The sequence below is a fragment of the Nicotiana tabacum genome, chromosome 8, assembly GCF_000715075.1.
Source record: "Nicotiana tabacum cultivar K326 chromosome 8, ASM71507v2, whole genome shotgun sequence".
NCBI lineage: Eukaryota > Viridiplantae > Streptophyta > Magnoliopsida > Solanales > Solanaceae > Nicotiana > Nicotiana tabacum.
Window position 1 is genome coordinate 3158382 of NC_134087.1, and position 17888 is coordinate 3176269.

General features: G+C 35.2%; 3 protein-coding genes across 4 annotated transcripts; all 3 read left to right on the forward strand.

Moving 5' to 3' along the window:
- The first annotated feature begins 2299 nt into the window (after positions 1–2299).
- LOC107789675 (putative glycosyltransferase At3g07620) lies at positions 2300–7254 on the forward strand. Of its 2 annotated transcripts, XR_012693851.1 has the most exons (6): positions 2300–2655; positions 2840–3427; positions 3520–3650; positions 4201–4549; positions 4917–5773; positions 6975–7254. XR_012693851.1 is itself a non-coding variant. In XM_016611534.2 (5 exons), exons 2-5 carry the CDS (start codon positions 2900–2902, stop codon positions 5583–5585), a joined length of 1677 nt encoding a protein of 558 aa, XP_016467020.2. In that variant the 5' UTR covers positions 2300–2655; positions 2840–2899; the 3' UTR covers positions 5586–6131. The 2 variants fall into 2 exon arrangements, 1 of the variants encoding a protein (XP_016467020.2); XM_016611534.2 differs by lacking the exon at positions 6975–7254 and having other exon boundaries at positions 4917–6131.
- A 1256-nt stretch (positions 7255–8510) lies between these two features.
- LOC107789674 (protein TAP1-like) lies at positions 8511–10110 on the forward strand. The gene is made up of 2 exons (XM_016611533.2): positions 8511–8807; positions 9844–10110. The coding sequence occupies exons 1-2, from the start codon at positions 8552–8554 to the stop codon at positions 9897–9899; spliced, it is 312 nt and encodes a 103-aa protein (XP_016467019.1). The 5' UTR covers positions 8511–8551; the 3' UTR covers positions 9900–10110.
- A 3364-nt stretch (positions 10111–13474) lies between these two features.
- On the forward strand, positions 13475–16587 carry LOC107789676 (large ribosomal subunit protein eL8y). The gene is made up of 6 exons (XM_016611535.2): positions 13475–13589; positions 13675–13924; positions 15117–15286; positions 15370–15498; positions 16022–16114; positions 16204–16587. Exons 1-6 carry the CDS (start codon positions 13587–13589, stop codon positions 16333–16335), a joined length of 777 nt encoding a protein of 258 aa, XP_016467021.1. The 5' UTR covers positions 13475–13586; the 3' UTR covers positions 16336–16587.
- The last annotated feature ends 1301 nt before the right edge of the window (positions 16588–17888 follow it).

Consider the following 17888-nt stretch of genomic DNA (forward strand, 5'->3'; position numbering starts at 1 on the left):
ACAACTGGAGTGACGAAGACTCTGTGAAGTTACTGAAGAAATGCAGAGAATCAATTCCAAATATAAAATAACAACCAATCTTGGCTTTAGGTCTCTAATTGGAATCTATCCTTAGACAGCATATGGTTTATGGATCATATCTTTACAGCTTGTTTGGATGGTTGTTACCTATTGTATCTTATCATATCGTACTGTTACTCTAAATACAATATTTGTTTTGATTGTTATTTAAATTTTATTGTATCGTATTGTTAAATTCGTCGTTATGTAACGACGAAATGTGTCACTTTATGTAATGACCAATTTGGTGTGGTCGCGTTATTTCCTTGTATTTTTCTCTCAATCTCACCCTTCATTATTATTAAATAATTTTATGTTATCATTTACTCTACCTTTTTATATACCGTATTATAATTTTTCTTTGTAATATTGCAAGTTTATTCATCATATTACTAGTGCACGATACCATGAAACGACGACAAAACAACATAATTCATCCGAATATTGTATTCATCAAACGATACAGTACAATACAATACAATACAATATGATACGATACATTATGAAACAATATGTAACAACCATCCAAACAAACTATTAATTAGCAAAATAAAATAAATCTTTGTCGCAGTTGCTTAACAGTCCATAGTTTCTTAATTATAAGTTGATTTTATGGGTGTATTTGGTTTGAAAGAAGCACACTTTTCGGAATTGTGTATTTTCATTGTTGTTGTGGGTGTATTTTTATTGATTCAGAAATGTATTTTTATAGCTAATGTCGAAAGGTCTAAATTTGTCTCAATAAAATTAGAAATTGTTGTTCCATTATCATCTAATTTGACCCAAAATTTAGATCTAGATTTAAATAATTAGATTTTTCTAACAGAATAGAGTTAATCTTAGCGAATATTAATATCCAAAAGATTGTTCAACTGATTTTGTGGCAAAATGTCACAAGTTTCGTTTAAATATCAGTAAATGTGTAATAATGGACAGTATTCAATGGTCCAAGAACAAAGAAAATAGCATTAAATAGTAATAAATGATATATAATAGCATTTGTGTAAATAAATGCAAGTGAAATAATCGAAAAGGGATGAGATTCTATGATATTCCTCCTAACAATGATAAATGATTGACGAGTCTTTGAATATTCGAATTCTTCTTGGATCGTGAAAGAAAAGTTAGACAAAGATTTGAAGAAAAGTTGTATTTTATATGTATGTAATAAAGCAACAATCTTCACATAATGTCAATATGTTGTTCTTTACAATGAGTGTCTAATCCCCCTCTACAGCCACATATCTTTTTTCTTTATAAGGGCATATTGGCCACAAAAACCCTAATAATACAGATCGGAGGAATATTCACTTGAATATTCTTATCATTAAAACTAGCAGTTATTGTCCTTCTAAAGGGAGTGCTCGTCCTCGTTCCTCTATTGAGTCAGCTCGACCTCGTCTTCGTCCTTCGTCAGATCACTTCGGCCTTGCCTTCGTCCTTTGTTGGGAACACATTGATGACACGTGGCGGCTTTTGAAGGCTCTTTTAATATTGACCCACATATAATTAGGATAATTTTTAGCCTATACACTTCTCACTAACAGAGCTCAAGCATGATAGAATGAAAAATCATGTCTAAGTTTTTTCGAGAAAACATATCTATATTTGCTCCTTTAACTTTTGACAAACTATCATTCATTAAGAAATTAAGGGCAAAACATGAATTTCTTTTAGACATACTAATAAGATTTGACCGAAAAATCAATAAATGGCAAATTTTAGTCAATGTCATATTGGACCGGATAAATTTAACATTTTCCCCGTGTAATGGGCTTAAAGGCATAGGACTGTAAGTGCACAGATAGCCAATTTTGAGACAGATGTTTAAGGTTAAAATAGCACGGGCTAGTTAGTTTTTGGACTGGTCATTCAAAAATAGTCATCATTTACCAAGTCATTGAAAAATAGCCACTGTTTTGCTGCAACATAGACCGGTCCAGCATAATATATTGGAGTTCGGTGCACCTGTGTATGAACTTCCAGCATATTATGTTGGACCAGTATATTTTGTTGGCTCTAGTATAATATACTTGAGTTCCAATGCTGGAGTATTTTCCGTATTTTGAACAGTGTTTTCGTTCAAATTTATCTTTACATAAAAAATGGCTAAATTTTGATGACTTTTGAAATTGGGGCTATTTTTTATGACCACTTGTAAATCTGGCTATTTTTGAATTCTACCTGTTGTAAGTTCGCAAAATTGTATAAATGTAGCCACTTCAGTACAACTTCAGACATACAAGACCGAAATTGCAAAAATCTAAAGTAATTTTTTTTCTGTATATACCCCAAACTTCAACATAATCAAAACCCAATCACAGCTTTCAAACTCTTCGAAGAATCAGGCCATCTTGTTAATACTGGCTACCAGTTAAAAAATGGAAATATTGGATATAACTTAATTAGCAATAGCATGGTCAAAACTGGCTACTTGTTAAAATGCATTGTCGGCACCAAAGAATCTTCTTTCACCATTAATGCTTTCCACAGTTCTCTTCAGTTACTTAAATCTCCATAGCTGAGCTGGGGTCGTATTTTTGTCTGAGTTAAGCTAAAGACGACCTAGATATGCTTCCCTTTCAGCTTCCTTAGGTAACACCCCCCCCCCCCCCCAAAAAAAAAAAAAACTTTTAGGTCTAACAACTCTTTTTTTTTTTTTTTTTTTTTTTTGATCTTTGACAATGTTACTGACATGTTGGATTATATGTTTACAGAAGTATGTTTATTTCTCAATTATCCAAATGTAATCCCCTTATTGTTTGTTAATTTGGAATAGAGGTGACTCTCTGCAAGCTGCTGGATTTTGATTCTGCAAAATACTTTTTGGTAATTCCATATGGGGAATGGACTTCAATTTCAAAGGTTATGCTGTGTTTGGAGCGTTAAATTGTTATCAATCTTTGGAATTGTTATTGCTGTTATTGTGCTGCTATCACAATTACTTGCACTTCCATTTGAGAATTACATATCTGTTTTATCAAATGCTGGAAGCTCGACTATTTGGCCAGAAAAAAAATCGTATGCAAATTCAACAATAGGCTTTCATTTGAATATAAGTATATATTCGATACAACGGGAAATAAAGAATCAATCGGCTCAGGTTTTGCAGCTTAAATTACCTGCAGCTCCTCCAATTGGTGAGGAGAGTGTGATTTCAGATACTGGTAATTCAATTTCATCTGATGTAGCCAAGATGTCTGTACCATTTAATGATAAAGGGTTGATGAAAAATCAGACAACGGATGCGAATCCTAATTTGTTACGAGCTGCCGGTGCCTCTATAATGCAGAGTAAAAGAAGAAGAAGGCCGACATCAATTTCCTATATGAACTCTTTAGTGCTGCAGAATTCTGTTAGTTTAGTGGTATGACTGTTGCAGATGTCAATTCTAATTATAGTGGAGATTAATTATCAATTCATTTTTGTTATCTAAACTGCTTTAATTGTTGGTTGTAGAGATCACAATGGCATTCTGCACGTGAACTGGAACTCCGAAATGCAAAGTTTCAGATTGAAAATTCTCCAATAAATAGAAACATTCCAGAAGTTCATGCATCTATCTTTCGAAATTATTCCAAGTTTACGAGGTAACTGGATTTGCTTTTGATTATTAGTTACCTCTTAATATCATCGTATTCATGATTTTAATGAGTTGTGAGATGCTTTATCACAGTAGATATGAATATCATTGCGATGCATTTATTCATCACTAAAATCTTCTCGAATCTTCCTGCTGCTGCAATATAGTGCAAATTTATCTATTACATTATGGATTTGGCAATTTGGAAAGGAGGCTTGAGAAAAGTTTATCAATTGGGAACATTGCTTCCTCCATGCGAAAATATCTTTTTTTTTTTTTAATCGGATCTATTCGCCTCCCTTCTTCTTCTTAGTTCCTTGCTCACTAAATGTATGGTTATATTCTTTTCTGTTTAGTTTTGTTTCGAGGTGACCCACCTGTTGGAGGTAGTATCCTGTGCCTAATGAATAGAGTTTTTGCATTTGTTGGTATGATAATGTGATACATTATAGCCATTTGAAAGACAGTTCAAATTTGTACTTTCATTAAGTCAAATGATCAGCCTTATTTTGGGGGAAAACATGCACCGGATGTTGAATTCTTTGATCATTTTGCAGGAGCTATGAGCTAATGGAACGCCTTCTTAAAGTTTATGTTTATAGGGAAGGGGAAAAACCAATATTCCATCAGCCATATCAACGAGGTATTTACGCTTCTGAAGGGTGGTTCATGAAACTAATGGAGAAAAACAAACAATTTCTTGTGAAAGATCCCAAAAGGGCTCACTTATTTTATTTGCCTTTTAGTTCTCTGAGGCTAAGAGAAGCTCTTTCAAAACAAAATTTTACTCATCAAAAAGAATTGGAAAGTCATCTCAGCAATTACATTGGAAGAATTTCTAGAAAATATCATTTCTGGAATAGAAGCAGAGGAGCTGATCATTTTTTTGCTGCTTGTCATGATTGGGTATGCTTTCTCTTGAGCTCTATCCCATTGTGAATGTTGCATTAGATGGTGCTTTGGCAGTCTAATCGTGTCAATCTACTCATTCTCCCCGGAAACCTCTTTCTGATAACTTTAGGAAAGCAAAAGAGTAAGGGAGGTTTTTTCTTTTTAATAAAAAGTTTATTATATAAACACATACAATTTTGTTTTTTATTCTTTCATTTCTTTGGAAAAGGTAGAGTTTTGAAGAGTTATAGGATGTTTTCTGAATCTGCAACTTGGACGGCGTCCTTATTTACAAATATGGAGTACTACCACCTTCAACACTTTATGTTGCTGTCAGGTGTCCATCTATCATTCTTTTACTAAAAGTAGAAGTACGTTATAGGCACCCCGAATCACGAGGAAGAGCATGGAAACTTGTATTAGAGCTCTCTGCAATTCAAATATAGCTGGAGGCTTCAAGATAGGGAAGGATGTATCTCTTCCAGTAACTTATGTTCGTTCAGCTGAAAACCCGCTCAATGATCTGGGCGGAAATCCTCCTTCAGCAAGACCTGTCCTTGCCTTTTTCGCTGGAGGAATTCATGGTTATCTCCGTCCTATCTTATTGCAACATTGGAGTGACAGAGAACCTGATATGATGATTTTTGGGCCTATGCCTCGTGATACTGAAGGTAAAGCTGAATATAGAAAACTTATGAAAAGCAGCAAATATTGCATTTGTGCCAGGGGTTATGAAGTCCATACTCCAAGAGTTGTGGAGTCCATACACTATGAGTGTGTACCTGTGATCATATCAGATAATTATGTGCCACCTTTCTTTGAGGTTTTCGACTGGGAATCATTTTCTGTCTTTGTTTTGGAGAAAGATGTTCCAGACTTGAGAAACATTCTTCTTTCAATTCCTGAGGAGAAGTACATGGAGATGCAGCGTAGGCTGAAGATCGTTCAACAGTATTTCCTTTGGCACAAAAATCCTGTAAAGTATGACTTGTTTCACATGATCCTTCACTCAATTTGGTATAACAGAGTATTTCAGGTAAGATCCAAATAAGGATGTCAAACGACCTCAGGAATTTTTATATTGAGGGGCATCCGTTGAAGCAAATCCGGATAAAGGACTTAGCATAGAGTATAGCAGAGGAAATGTAGATATCCGAGATGATTTGAACGCTTGAATGATCATATCCGGCATCAGATATGATCTAATTCTGTTTTATGCATGAAGAACGTTCCTGCCTGGTAACTGCTTAAGCCTTAATTAGTGAATTGCTATTGTTGGCAAGCTGAACGTAGCACTCAGTGTTGATGCCTGATAGTATCCTTCCTCTTTGCAGCCCCGTGCATACTTGTATAATGCTCTGATAGTTTACCAATTGTTGCCATATACCTCTATAAGAACTTCCTAGCTCTCTTCCTAATGCATTTTCCATACTCCGCCATTATTCTCCCGAGTGGAATGACACCCACATTCTTTGCTAGCCTGATAGTTCGAGCTTTGATTCGTCTCTTTTCTCTTTTTCTCAATAGTGTTCTTGCATTAATGCATTCTAGAGCCGTTGACCTTAAAATATCGCAATGGAATTACGATTTTTTTCTCTCTTCTCTATGTGAAAGTGGAATTAATGATCCGTTGCATTACTTGCTTATGGCTATAGGAAATTTTGCTATTTTACAAACATCGTAGCGAGAGTTCTTTAAATGGCTGTTCAGTTTTCTTTGGTCTGATCAGGATCAGTAGCAAGATAATTTTGGGCATTTTATATTGATTTATATCCTTATAGTACTATTCTACTACTGCACCAAACAGGCTCTAATGGAGCATCAGTAACTGGTTTTGCTAGTTGATGCTTCCTGGTTTTCACTGTACTTCAATGTTATAAGGGGAAGCTCAAAAACGAAAATACTGTTAGTTGTTGTCATAATTTTCTTACCATATTGGGTTTTCCTATCTATTGAAGGAAGGGCAATATGTTTACCATAATTGGGTTTTTCTTTTTGAAGAAAGAAATTATAATAAGTCTCTCATATTTGGCTAGTCCCTTTTCTTGGAGGAAAATGTTTGGGCTTCTATAAATTGAGGATCATTTTTTCTCATTCAGCAGTATCCACAACGTAGCCATATGGGGTTTGAGAGTCATGTTAGGGGGAGAACATTACGGGACAAGTGTTTGTGTGTCACTTATGTTTGCCTCTTCGTGAGGTTGTTCTCTCGGTATTCTGTACTCTCTTTTATATAGTGGATTGTTCATCTCTGCCATGGACGTAGGTCAATTGATCGAACCACGTTAAATGTTTGTGTCTCTTTTGGTAAATTTCTCTTTTGTTGGATGATATATCGTTGTTCAAGGTTTGATTTACTAGTTTCCGTACGACACCTGATTATTTCGATCCTAACAAATACAACATGAACTAAACTAATTCTGTACTCTTTTTTGTGCAGTGCCGGGACACAGACTCTCTTCAGAACGATTCCAATTATTTTTTTTAATTGTATTCTTTTTATTCAAGAAGTTTGACCCCCCTCTAATTTTTTTGTTTTCTTTATTTGATTTGTGTTTTCTTTGGGGACTTAGATTCCAATTTAATGTGTCTCACAACCAAGAAAAATTAGGGGGGTCATTTTGGTTTTGGGTCTGCTACGCGACGAATAGGTTCAAGAGATGAGAGAAATAAGGATACCCACCAGAAAGACTAATCCAATCCATAATGATGTATCAGAAAATACAATATTTTTGTTACTTGACCAGCCATCACGAGAAGCAAATACAATGGGTACGCTAATCAATAAGATTAATGAAGTAGCAATTAATGCAAAAACAGCCAATTGGAAAGCAAGAGTCATGCTTTTAATCCTCCAAGCTACCAACAAATGAACTATATACCATTTGATCCCTCTATCAGCCAAAAAATATTAATTGTGATAAAATATGTCATCGAGGGATTTTACTTTATCATGAATCCATTGATTCTATATGACTTATTACTACTCCCCCTTTCGCACTTTATTCGTACATGGAGTGGGGGGAAATGGAATTTTATTTTTTATTTCACAAATGGGCATGCTAGATCATATATCTATATACGGATAGATAGATCTCAAGTAATTCTGATTATTAAAAAAAAAAGAACATTTCTAAAAAGTATTGGAAAAAGAATTAACGTTGGATAGCATCAAGTCTTTCTCCTTAGATAGATTTCATTCACTGGGAGTTTAAAAAGGTTTAATTGAATCTTGACATTAAAATTAGATTAGTGAAAGTAATACTAATTCCCCTAATATTTAATTCGGATATCTCTCTCACCAAAAGTTTTATACTATTCTAAGTAATAAATCCTCTAACAGGGACAGTAAAAACTCGAGACAAATATATGCAACTGTAGTTTGATCATGCATTTTAGCCACCATATATTAATGAACTGAGATTTTCAAAGTCCCCATGAATGTTAAATGATCAACCCGAAGATAACAATTAGGAAGAAAAAGTAGGTAGCAAAACATAGTTGTATTTGCACTTACCCCTTCTCATATTGAGAAATGCAACAACAACAACAACAACAACCACCCAGTATAATCACACTAGTGGGGTCTGGAGGGTAGTGTGTACGTAGACTTTACCCCTACCCTGGGGTAGAGAGGTTGTTTCCAAATAGACCATCGACATCCTTCCCCTAGTGGGGTCTGGAGAGGGTAGTGTGTACGCAGACCTTACCCCTACCCTGGGGTAGAGAGGTTGTTTCCAAATAGACCCTCGGCATCCTTCCCTCCAAGAACTCCCCACGTTGCTTTTGGGATGACTCGAACTCACAACCTCTTGGTTGGAAGTGGAGGTTGCTTATCATCAGAGCAACCCCTAACCAATTAATACCAAAACTTTAAATTCTCGAAAGGAAAAAAAATAAAAATAAAAAGGGCAAATACTCCACTATATATACATATAATGCATGCCTTTCCCAGAGCCTGACTTGCATTACTAAGTATAGCATTTTTAGATATAATTTACTCCTAGCTAGCTAGAAATGGAAATGAAATACCTAACCCTAATGGTGACAGTGATGGCGGCCATGGCTATATTTGAAGGGAAATTTAGTATGGCCAATCTGATGGAGGTGAAATGTATAGAAGTTTGCATGAACGAATGCAAGAAAACTGGTATAGCCACTGCTGCCTGTCTCAAATTCTGTCCACTTCACTGTGTTCCACCTACGCCTCCTCCTGAAGTCCGCTACTGCAATCTCCGATGCATTCTTCAACATTGTGTTGACTACAAGAATGGTACGTACTTCATTCATCCGATCCATTTTACTTGTCATGTTTGACTTGGAGGGTTGTTCTGATGGTAAGCAACCTCCACTTACAACCAAGTGGTTGTGAGTTCGAGTCTACCCAAGAGCAAGGTGGGAAGTTCTTGGAGGGAAGGACGCCGAGGGTCTATTTGGAAACAACCTCTCTACCCCAGAGTAGGGGTAAGGTCTGCGTACACACTACCCTCCCCAGACCCCACTAAGTAGGATTATACTGGGTTGTTGTTTGACTTTCGAATATCGTAGCCAAAAAGTTAGTACGTCGTTCTAGGTCTAGTGTGAAATATTACGCATTGTATGCAAGCAGGGGCAGAGCTAGAGCTTCGACAACAGATTCGGCCGAACTCAGTAGCTTTAATCCAAACCATATATTTCTCTTAAGAAATTCATTGAATAGGTACAATTTCTTCTTTTAGAACCCAGTAACATAAAAAGGTTATCACGAACCCAGTAACTTCAAATTCTAGTTCCGCCTCTGTATGTCAGTACGAATGAAGAGGAGCCTTGGATCAACGATAAAGTTGTCTTCACGTGACTTATAGGTTACGGGTTCAAACCGTAGAATCAGTCACTTATGTTTGTATTAGAATAGGCTGCCTATATCATACCCCATTAAGAAGGGCATCCTTCCTCGGATCTTGCATGAACGGCGCATACTTCGTGCACCGCGCTGCCCTATATACAATACGAATGACTGCATTTGTATGCACATAACACATTCATCCACAATTCCACATATACCTGCACGTGCATGGTTTGGAACATTATGGTGAAGCCAAAAGTGAAGACTTTTTCCAGCATTTTCTATAGTAAATCTATTTGAACAAGTATCTGGACAAGCTTGTTGTACATGATCAATAGTTTATCAATATAATGACTTTTCAGGAAAGATAGTATCCCGACGACGAATTTTTCTTGAATATTTTTCTTTTACTGAATTTTTTTTATGTATTTTTTTACGAATAAATTTTCATCCCTTTTAATTTGGTGCTTATATATCATTGCAGATGAAGAGAAACTGGAGGGCTGTGTCTCCAACTGCCGGAAGAATGATCATTGCTAAATTACTAATTCTATAATGATACATTTTACCCACACAATAAATGCCGCATAATTCTAGTCCTCGCTCTATTTCTGTTTATTTTTCTTTTAAATAGTGAGTTTCAGCTTTCAGTTCTGTCTTAAAGAATTTGGATCAGATGATGCAGACGTTATCTAATTGCAGATTTTATTTGGTGGGAGTTCCACTGAGAATATTTTCGGGGAAAAATAAAAAATAGTCAGATTTATATAATCGAAATTTACCCACTTTTTCATGTAAAGATAAAATTTGAATAAAAACGCTCTTAAAAATCCGGAAATATTCCAGCATAACATAATATGTTGGAGTTTGAATTTTTTATATATGAGCTTCAAGCATAATGTGCTGGAGTTTTAATATAATATGCGGGAAGTTTATATGCAAGAGCTTCATAATCCAGTATATTAAATTTTCGTGTGTTGGAGTTACAACATTATATGCTGGAAGTTTATACGCAAGAGCTCCATAATCCCGCATATTATGCTGGAACATTCCATGTTTCAACAATAGTGGTTATGTTTTAATGACTTTGCAAATGCTGACTATTTTTTTTATTAGCAGTCCGAAAACTGTCTAGCCCGTACTATTTTCACAATATTTGCTAATAATGAAGTTTTTTCGAATTTGTTAAATTAATGGATCGATAGAAAAAGATCAGTTATATATAAGTTTGTGATATTAAGTTGTTGCTACATTGTAAAATATGCAAAGTCTACACCAAATATCAAAGGGGTCTTAATTCAGAACATTTAATCTTAGGTGAGCGCGCAAAGCATAAGATGAAGTCATTCTTGACCCCTAATTAAGACTAATCTAATTTTAAATTTAAGAAGTTGAGTTTATTACTGAAAATTCTTTTGGACAAATTACAAACCTAGTCCGTCGGTTGGTTGAAACTAATTACATTCACTAGTCAAAAAGTATATAAAAGGCAAAATACCTTAAAACCTCCCAAATTTGGCACTTATTATTGGTTACATCCTTAAATTATTCGTGATCATAATTACCACCTATACTTGGTTATTCGATAGCTGTTACCCCCCTTGGATTATCTCATTCTAGAAAAGTGGCATACACTCGCTTGCCACGTGAATTTTCCTATCCTTGTGGCATATTTTGAAAAATAAAATATATTTTATACATTTTTAAGTGCTTTACTTTTTTAGATAATCCTTTTCGAATAAAATTTATGATAAAACTAGAACTATATTATTTAGACTCATTTTTTTTATTTGGCTAAAAATAATAAACTTTTAATTATTGTTTTTTGAATTTGAAAATGAAAATAAAGATTTATACCGTTGAAATAAATAGTCAAGGCATCTAAAAAGATGTAAAAAATATATAGTTTGATTTTTATTACTTTGGCATAAATAGTCATTGCAACAAAAGAAGAAATAAAAAGAGTGTACAATTGCAAGTTCATTATTTTGGCTATACCTTTTTATTTGGTAAAAAATAATGGAGTTGTAGCCATTTTTTTTTTACTGATTTGACTCGAAAATAAAAATACACATTCAAACAAATAGACATTATATATAAAGAAAAAAAATAAAAGAAAATACACTACTATTACTCCATTATTTTTGCTAAAAGTTTCCTATTTGGCTAAAATGATGGAGTTCCAACCAAACTTTTACAAATCCCCCCCCCCCCCCCAAAAAAAAAATACAGTTGGAACAAATAGACATTATATCTATATAAGAAATTAAAAATAATAAAGTTAGAGTAAAGTCCACATTATATGTTAAGATGAAGCAAGAAGAAATACATACTTGTAACAAATAAATCATTATATATGACTATATGACAACTAAAAGTTAAAAAATAACCTACTTGGAAGTTGGGTTTTCAATTTTTCTTCACTTTCACTCGCTTAAAAGAGAGTGCGCTCACACTATTTGTCACATCAACGTCTAGTGGGTAATGGCTGTTAGAAGGTCAAGTTCGGGGAAGGGATAATTAAGACCACGAATAATTTAGGAATGTAACTAATAATCTGTGTCAAATTTAGGGGTTATGTATTCTGCCTATATAAAATATGTATATTTCTTGGATATAATACACATTTTTAAAAAAATTACTTATTGTGAAAATATACATTTCTCAATTATTTACCTAATGTAAAAACACAAAGGCGATAATAAATTATTCCATTCTTTAGCCAATACCGAAGAAGTAGTGAAAAAAATGGGGAACGATCATGACAAAACAATAGCTATTATTCATTAGGTCATTGCTGATGGGTCCGCTATTATTCATTAGGTCGTTGTTGATGGGTTCGCACAATTTTAGGCAATTTAGAGTCGGTCTTGTTTTATAATCGTCCTCAAATCTTGTTTTATGGCCCTAAAATGCCAAAAAACGAGGAACGGTCATGGCGAAGCGATAACTATTGTTCATTAGGTCATTTTTATGGGCCTGCAAAATTTTAGGCAATTCGAAGTCGGTCGCCCGAATTCATGTAAATAGCGTATACTATAGCACACGAAAATCTAGAAATCCTTTTGAATTTCTGTTTATGGCCCTAAAACGCCAAAAATGAGAACGGTCATGCTGAAGCGATAACTATAATTCATTAGTTTGTTTCTAATGGGCATACAAAATTTTAGGCGATTCGAAATCGGTTGCCCAAATTCATGCAGATAGCATGGACTATAGCACACGAAAATGTGAAGATCGTTCTGAATTCCTATTTTATAACCCTAGAATGCCACGCGGTTAATATTTTTCATGAGGCTATTTACGGTGGGCCTGCAAAATTTAGGCAATTCTGAGCTCATCGTTTGAATTCATGTAGATTGCGTGGACTATAACACGTAAAAAATATAGAAATTATTTTGAATTTCTGTTTTATGACCCTAAAACGCAAAAAAAAAAAAAAAAAAGAAACGGTTATGCTGAAACAATTACTATTATTCATTAGGTTGTTTCTTATGGGCTCGCAAAATTTTAGGCTATTCGGAGTCGGTCGCTCGAATTCATGCAAATGTCGTGGACTATATATACACGAAAATCTAGAAATCATCCTAAATTTCAGTTTTATGGCCCTAAAATGCAAAAAAAAAATAATGAGGAACAATCATGGCGATTCGATGACTATTGTACATTATGTTGTTTTGATGAGCGTGCAAATTTTTATGGAATTCTGAGTCGGTCGCCCAAATTCATATAGATAACGTGGACTATAGCACATATAAATCTGAAAATCGTCCTAAATTCCTATTTTATGATCCTAAAATGCCAAAAAACCGAGTAAAGGTCATGGCGAAGCGGTGACTATTGTTTATTAGGTCGTTTTTAATGGGCTCTCAAAATTTTTAGCGATTCTTAGCCAGTCCCCGAATTCATGCAGATTGTGTGAAATATATCACACAAAAATCTGAAAATCGTTTTGAATTCCTATTTTATGGCCCGAAAATATCAAAAATGATCGTAGCGAAGCGATAGAATATTATTCATTAAACGCAAAACCGGGCGGCTAATTTTGACAGATTAGAAGGTCGGCCTTCTAAAAGTTATGAAAAGGGGATCAGGGCCCAAATTTTATAAATTTTGCCCAGGCCCAGTTGAGGAACGGCGAACACATCTTATACCCTAAACTCAATTCTATATAACTGAGAGTGTGCAGTCAGTAGGGTTTGTTCCTCCGGTCGCCGTCTGAAGAAAATGGTAAGCTTTCAGCCATGGTTACACCAATCCTCTTCTTCATTTTGCAATGGTTATTGATTTTTATTTTCTTTTGCGGGAAGTGTAGGCTCCAAAGAAGGGTGTAGCAGTAGCATCAAAGAAGAAACCGGCTCAGGCGAAGGTGGTGAATCCACTGTTCGAGAAGCGGCCCAAGCAGTTCGGAATCGGTGGTGCGTTGCCACCAAAGAAGGATCTGACTAGGTTCGTGAAATGGCCTCAGGTGGTTCGTATTCAAAGGAAGAGGAGGATTCTCAAGCAGAGGTTGAAGGTCCCTCCTGCTCTCAACCAGTTCTCCAAAACCCTCGACAAAAACCTCGGTCAGTGTCACTATGCTATATAACCTAATTTCACCTATTTTTTTGAAGTTTTTTACTAATTAGTTGCTGTATTCTGTGAACAATTAGTTAAGTAGTCCTTTATGACCCGTCCACTCTATTTGCAGCTGTTCCCTCTTCGAATATCAATTACTATTGACTTAACAATCACTTTTTGCCTATGTAACTAGCCTCTATATTCGTTAAACTTGATTTGGGCTCATTTTGTTTTAATACTTGTATTTCGTCGAGCTATTTTATGCATATAAAAAAATTATGAGCTATTAGCTTTAATCTCTCTCTGTGTGTGTTTGTCTTTTAGGGCTACATTTTCAGTCTTAATGTGTTAAATGCAGTGTGTTTCAATTTGAACCTTCACCCAAAGTGGTGGCATAATTAGCAAAGAGGAATTGTGAGGAATGATGTTTTTTTTTGAACTATAATGTGATCCCATATCGGTTTCGAGTGTTTGAACTAGCCTCGTCGTGTACTTAAAGACAGTTGAATGGGTAGGTGATTGGTCTTTGCTTGTGGATTCTTATGATTCCGGTATTGTAGCCTCTCTCAGTGAGAGTTTGCAAACTCCTCAACTTTTGCTATGTGAGCAATATGGAGAACACTCTAGGCCTCGCACCCCTGACAATTATTGGCTTATTTTATTGTTCGGTAACCTAGGAGCTGAATGAGCTACTATTGCCTCCGTTCGGAATACTTTTATAAACTTCTTTTTGAGAAGGAGAATCAATTTAGACATTATCATAATCTTTTTGTTGGAATTCCTTGTCGGATAGTACATTTTGCATAGTCTTTGTTCTATACCATGTGGATGCTGTTTTTATAGAATGTTTAATTTGACTTGTACCATTGAAAAAGTTATTGTCATGGACTTTTTATCTTTTGTTTTCAGCATATTGAATTTTACTTTCGAGAAACTACTTATTTTCAGGCAGAAATGTTTTTCGGAATGTCTTCCGTCGTACCAAATAAACCCTTTTCTAATCAATCTTAAATGGCTATGCTGTGATGTTGTACTTGGTCATTATGTGTCTTGCCACTTCTCTAGTATCCTACAATGAAGAATATAAGTCATCAGATCTCTATTCAACTTTTGTATTGTTTTACTTGCAATGAGGTATTTTATTTCATTGAGGCTGAATTGAATTATATCTATTGCCTTTGTCCGTTGAATATGCAGCGACAAACCTTTTCAAGATGCTTCTCAAGTACAGGCCCGAGGACAAAGCTGCAAAGAAGGAGCGTCTTGTGAAAAGGGCTCAAGCTGAAGCTGAAGGAAAAACTCCTGAAACAAAGAAACCCATCATCGTGAAGTATGGTCTTAAGCACATCACATACCTTATTGAGCAGGTTCGTTCTTGTCTTGCGAAGGTCTTTTATGTGGCTCATCTTCCCCCCCCTAAAGGGACTAATTTCCATTGATATTCTTGCAGAACAAAGCACAACTGGTAGTGATTGCTCATGATGTGGACCCAATTGAGTTAGTTGTCTGGCTTCCTGCGCTATGCAGAAAGATGGAAATTCCTTACTGCATTGTGAAGGGGAAAGCACGTTTAGGATCGGTGAGCAATCCTAAATTTTTTGATATCTTAATAATGCTTCATGACAGACTGGTCAGATGCAAGCTAACTGTGAAATGTACAGTGAAATTCTTCTTCATTTTCCTCTGTAATATCATCTTTAACTTTATTTTCTTGAAATTGTTGGTTTTTATTGTTTTAAGGAATTTAAATCTGGGCTTTGGGTTGCTAAATAGGGGAGAGCTTATGAATAATAGCTCTGAAATACTTACAGGTTTTCTGTGGGGTGCCCTACCAATCTAAAAGCCTTGAACAGCAAATGTAAAAATGGCATCATAGTACGGATTTGTTGCAGTTCTAAGTGGGTGTTTTTATGCTTCTGAAAAGTAATTTTTGTTCTCTTTTTTGAGCCAATTTTTGCTTTTTTAGAAGCTAACCCACTTCTGACTCTTTCGTTCACAAATTCGCCTCCAAACGCCATTACATTTTTGTTTATCATTTTCGTTTGCCAATAAAAACATGCTTCATGACAGATTAGATTCTGATACTTATGCATTGTATGCAGATTGTGCACAAGAAAACTGCTTCAGCTCTGTGTTTGACAACAGTGAAGAATGAAGATAAAATGGAGTTCAGCAGAATTTTGGAGGCAATTAAGGTATCTCAATTTATATATGACTAGTTTGGTTTCCTTTTTGCCCTAAAGCTATTCCAAGGATATCTCTTGATACTTGTTTGCATTTCCAGGCTAACTTCAATGACAAGTATGAGGAGAACAGGAAGAAGTGGGGTGGTGGCGTCATGGGTTCCAAATCACAGGCCAGAACCAAAGCCAAAGAGAGGGTTCTTGCAAAGGAAGCTGCCCAGAGAATGAACTAAGAGCTTGCTGTGATATACACCGCAATTGGATTAGGGACTTTCTCCGCCAATTTTTGTGTTTGGTTCACATGCTTGACAATATTAGAGATATTAGTTTGATAAGTCTCTTTATGTTTGCCTTCTTTTGCAGATTATTGATCTGTGGGAGAAACTTTAAATTGTATCTGAAGTTTTTGTTAGATATTTTGTTGAATTTGGTTTTTGTGATAGTGAGATGGGAGGTTAATCTATTAACTACACTTTTATTGCTTAGATATTGCTTTGCTTGTTGCTAATTGTAGGTTCTACTCATGGACGGTGCTTTTGGGGTTTTACGTTTTTTTTTTTTTGGTTTTTCGTACCTGCATTGGATTAGGACTCGTGTTACGTAGGGCCCTATTTGGGGATTAGGACTCGTGTTACGTAGGGCCCCATTCGGAGGGAAGCGCTCCCTATCAAGGAATTTTCCACACTCAGGATTCGAACTCGAGACCTCTGGAGCAATACCTTCCACTGCACCATATCCTTTGGTGGTGGGATTTTACGTTAATGATTGATTTTGTGCCATTTTTTGTTTTTGCGATCTCTTAAATTTATATAGGAAGTGGGATGGTGTTCTTACTGTGACAACAATTCAATTTTGACAGAAGTGCACAGTAATGTAATTTGCGAGCATAGACATGCTAAAAGTCCTTAAATGCCGGTAAAGTGAGTAAACTTTAAAATGTTCTCATCTCCCTATTCCACCTTTCAGTGTTTTCAGTATGATTTTTCTTAGGCCCCTCTCTCTAAAAACCTTTTACCATTAAAAAAGACTTCAATTTTTCAACTTTAATTCATCATTTGAAATGTTGGATTATCTAAAAATAGGGGTAAAACAAGGATCAGCAAGATTTGGTGGAGCGTAAAGAGTGATTTGTTGACTAGGTAAGAATATTAGATTTAGAAGTTGTTTGTTTGAAATTAAGAGGAATCAAGAAAGAGGGATGTGCAACAGTGCATTCGGCTAGAGGATTTCGAATTTTCCACAACTCCACAAGCTAGAATCATACTCCTAACTCCCTCCTGTCCACAATAAGTGGTTAATTTGTTTTTTTATATTGGTCTAAAATAAGTGTCCATATATATAATCAAGAAAAAATTCAATTTGTTTTTCTAAAATTACCCTTACGTACGTATCCCTAAAAAGTCATTTACTCCTCACATTTGAGAAGAGAAGTAAGTACTACTATAACTATGGTGCAATATTTAATGAAGGGTAGATTAGTCACATTAACTATTTTAATTTAGAATTTAGTATTTTCTTAATGGGTGTGCCCAAAGCAAATTGGTCATTAAGTGTGGACCGGAGAGAGTAGAGATTATTGAATTTAATAAGTGAGGAGTCGTAAATTAGCTCAGAGAGCTACTTTAGATGAAGGACCAACACTTCAATTTCTCGTGCTATTTGTACATTATGCTCCTTTATAATATTGTATTTTAAAAAAATGATCTTTTTAAATAGTTTATGTATAAAAGATAAATTTCTTACGTGTAAAAATTAATCTTTTATGGATAAAAAAAAAAGGTAGAGT

Bases quoted from the DNA above. Each gene is read 5' to 3' on its own strand.
- LOC107789674 (XM_016611533.2), top strand. From the start codon at position 8,552: ATGGAAATGAAATACCTAACCCTAATGGTGACAGTGATGGCGGCCATG. The intron at 8,808-9,843 runs GTACGTACTTCA...ATATCATTGCAG, and splicing joins TTGTGTTGACTACAAGAATG to ATGAAGAGAAACTGGAGGGC.
- LOC107789676 (XM_016611535.2), top strand. The intron at 15,499-16,021 runs GTGAGCAATCCT...CATTGTATGCAG, and splicing joins GGAAAGCACGTTTAGGATCG to ATTGTGCACAAGAAAACTGC. The intron at 16,115-16,203 runs GTATCTCAATTT...TTGCATTTCCAG, and splicing joins GAATTTTGGAGGCAATTAAG to GCTAACTTCAATGACAAGTA.
- LOC107789675 (XM_016611534.2), top strand. From the start codon at position 2,900: ATGGGGAATGGACTTCAATTTCAAAGGTTATGCTGTGTTTGGAGCGTT. The intron at 3,428-3,519 runs GTATGACTGTTG...TGTTGGTTGTAG, and splicing joins AGAATTCTGTTAGTTTAGTG to AGATCACAATGGCATTCTGC. The intron at 3,651-4,200 runs GTAACTGGATTT...ATCATTTTGCAG, and splicing joins AATTATTCCAAGTTTACGAG to GAGCTATGAGCTAATGGAAC.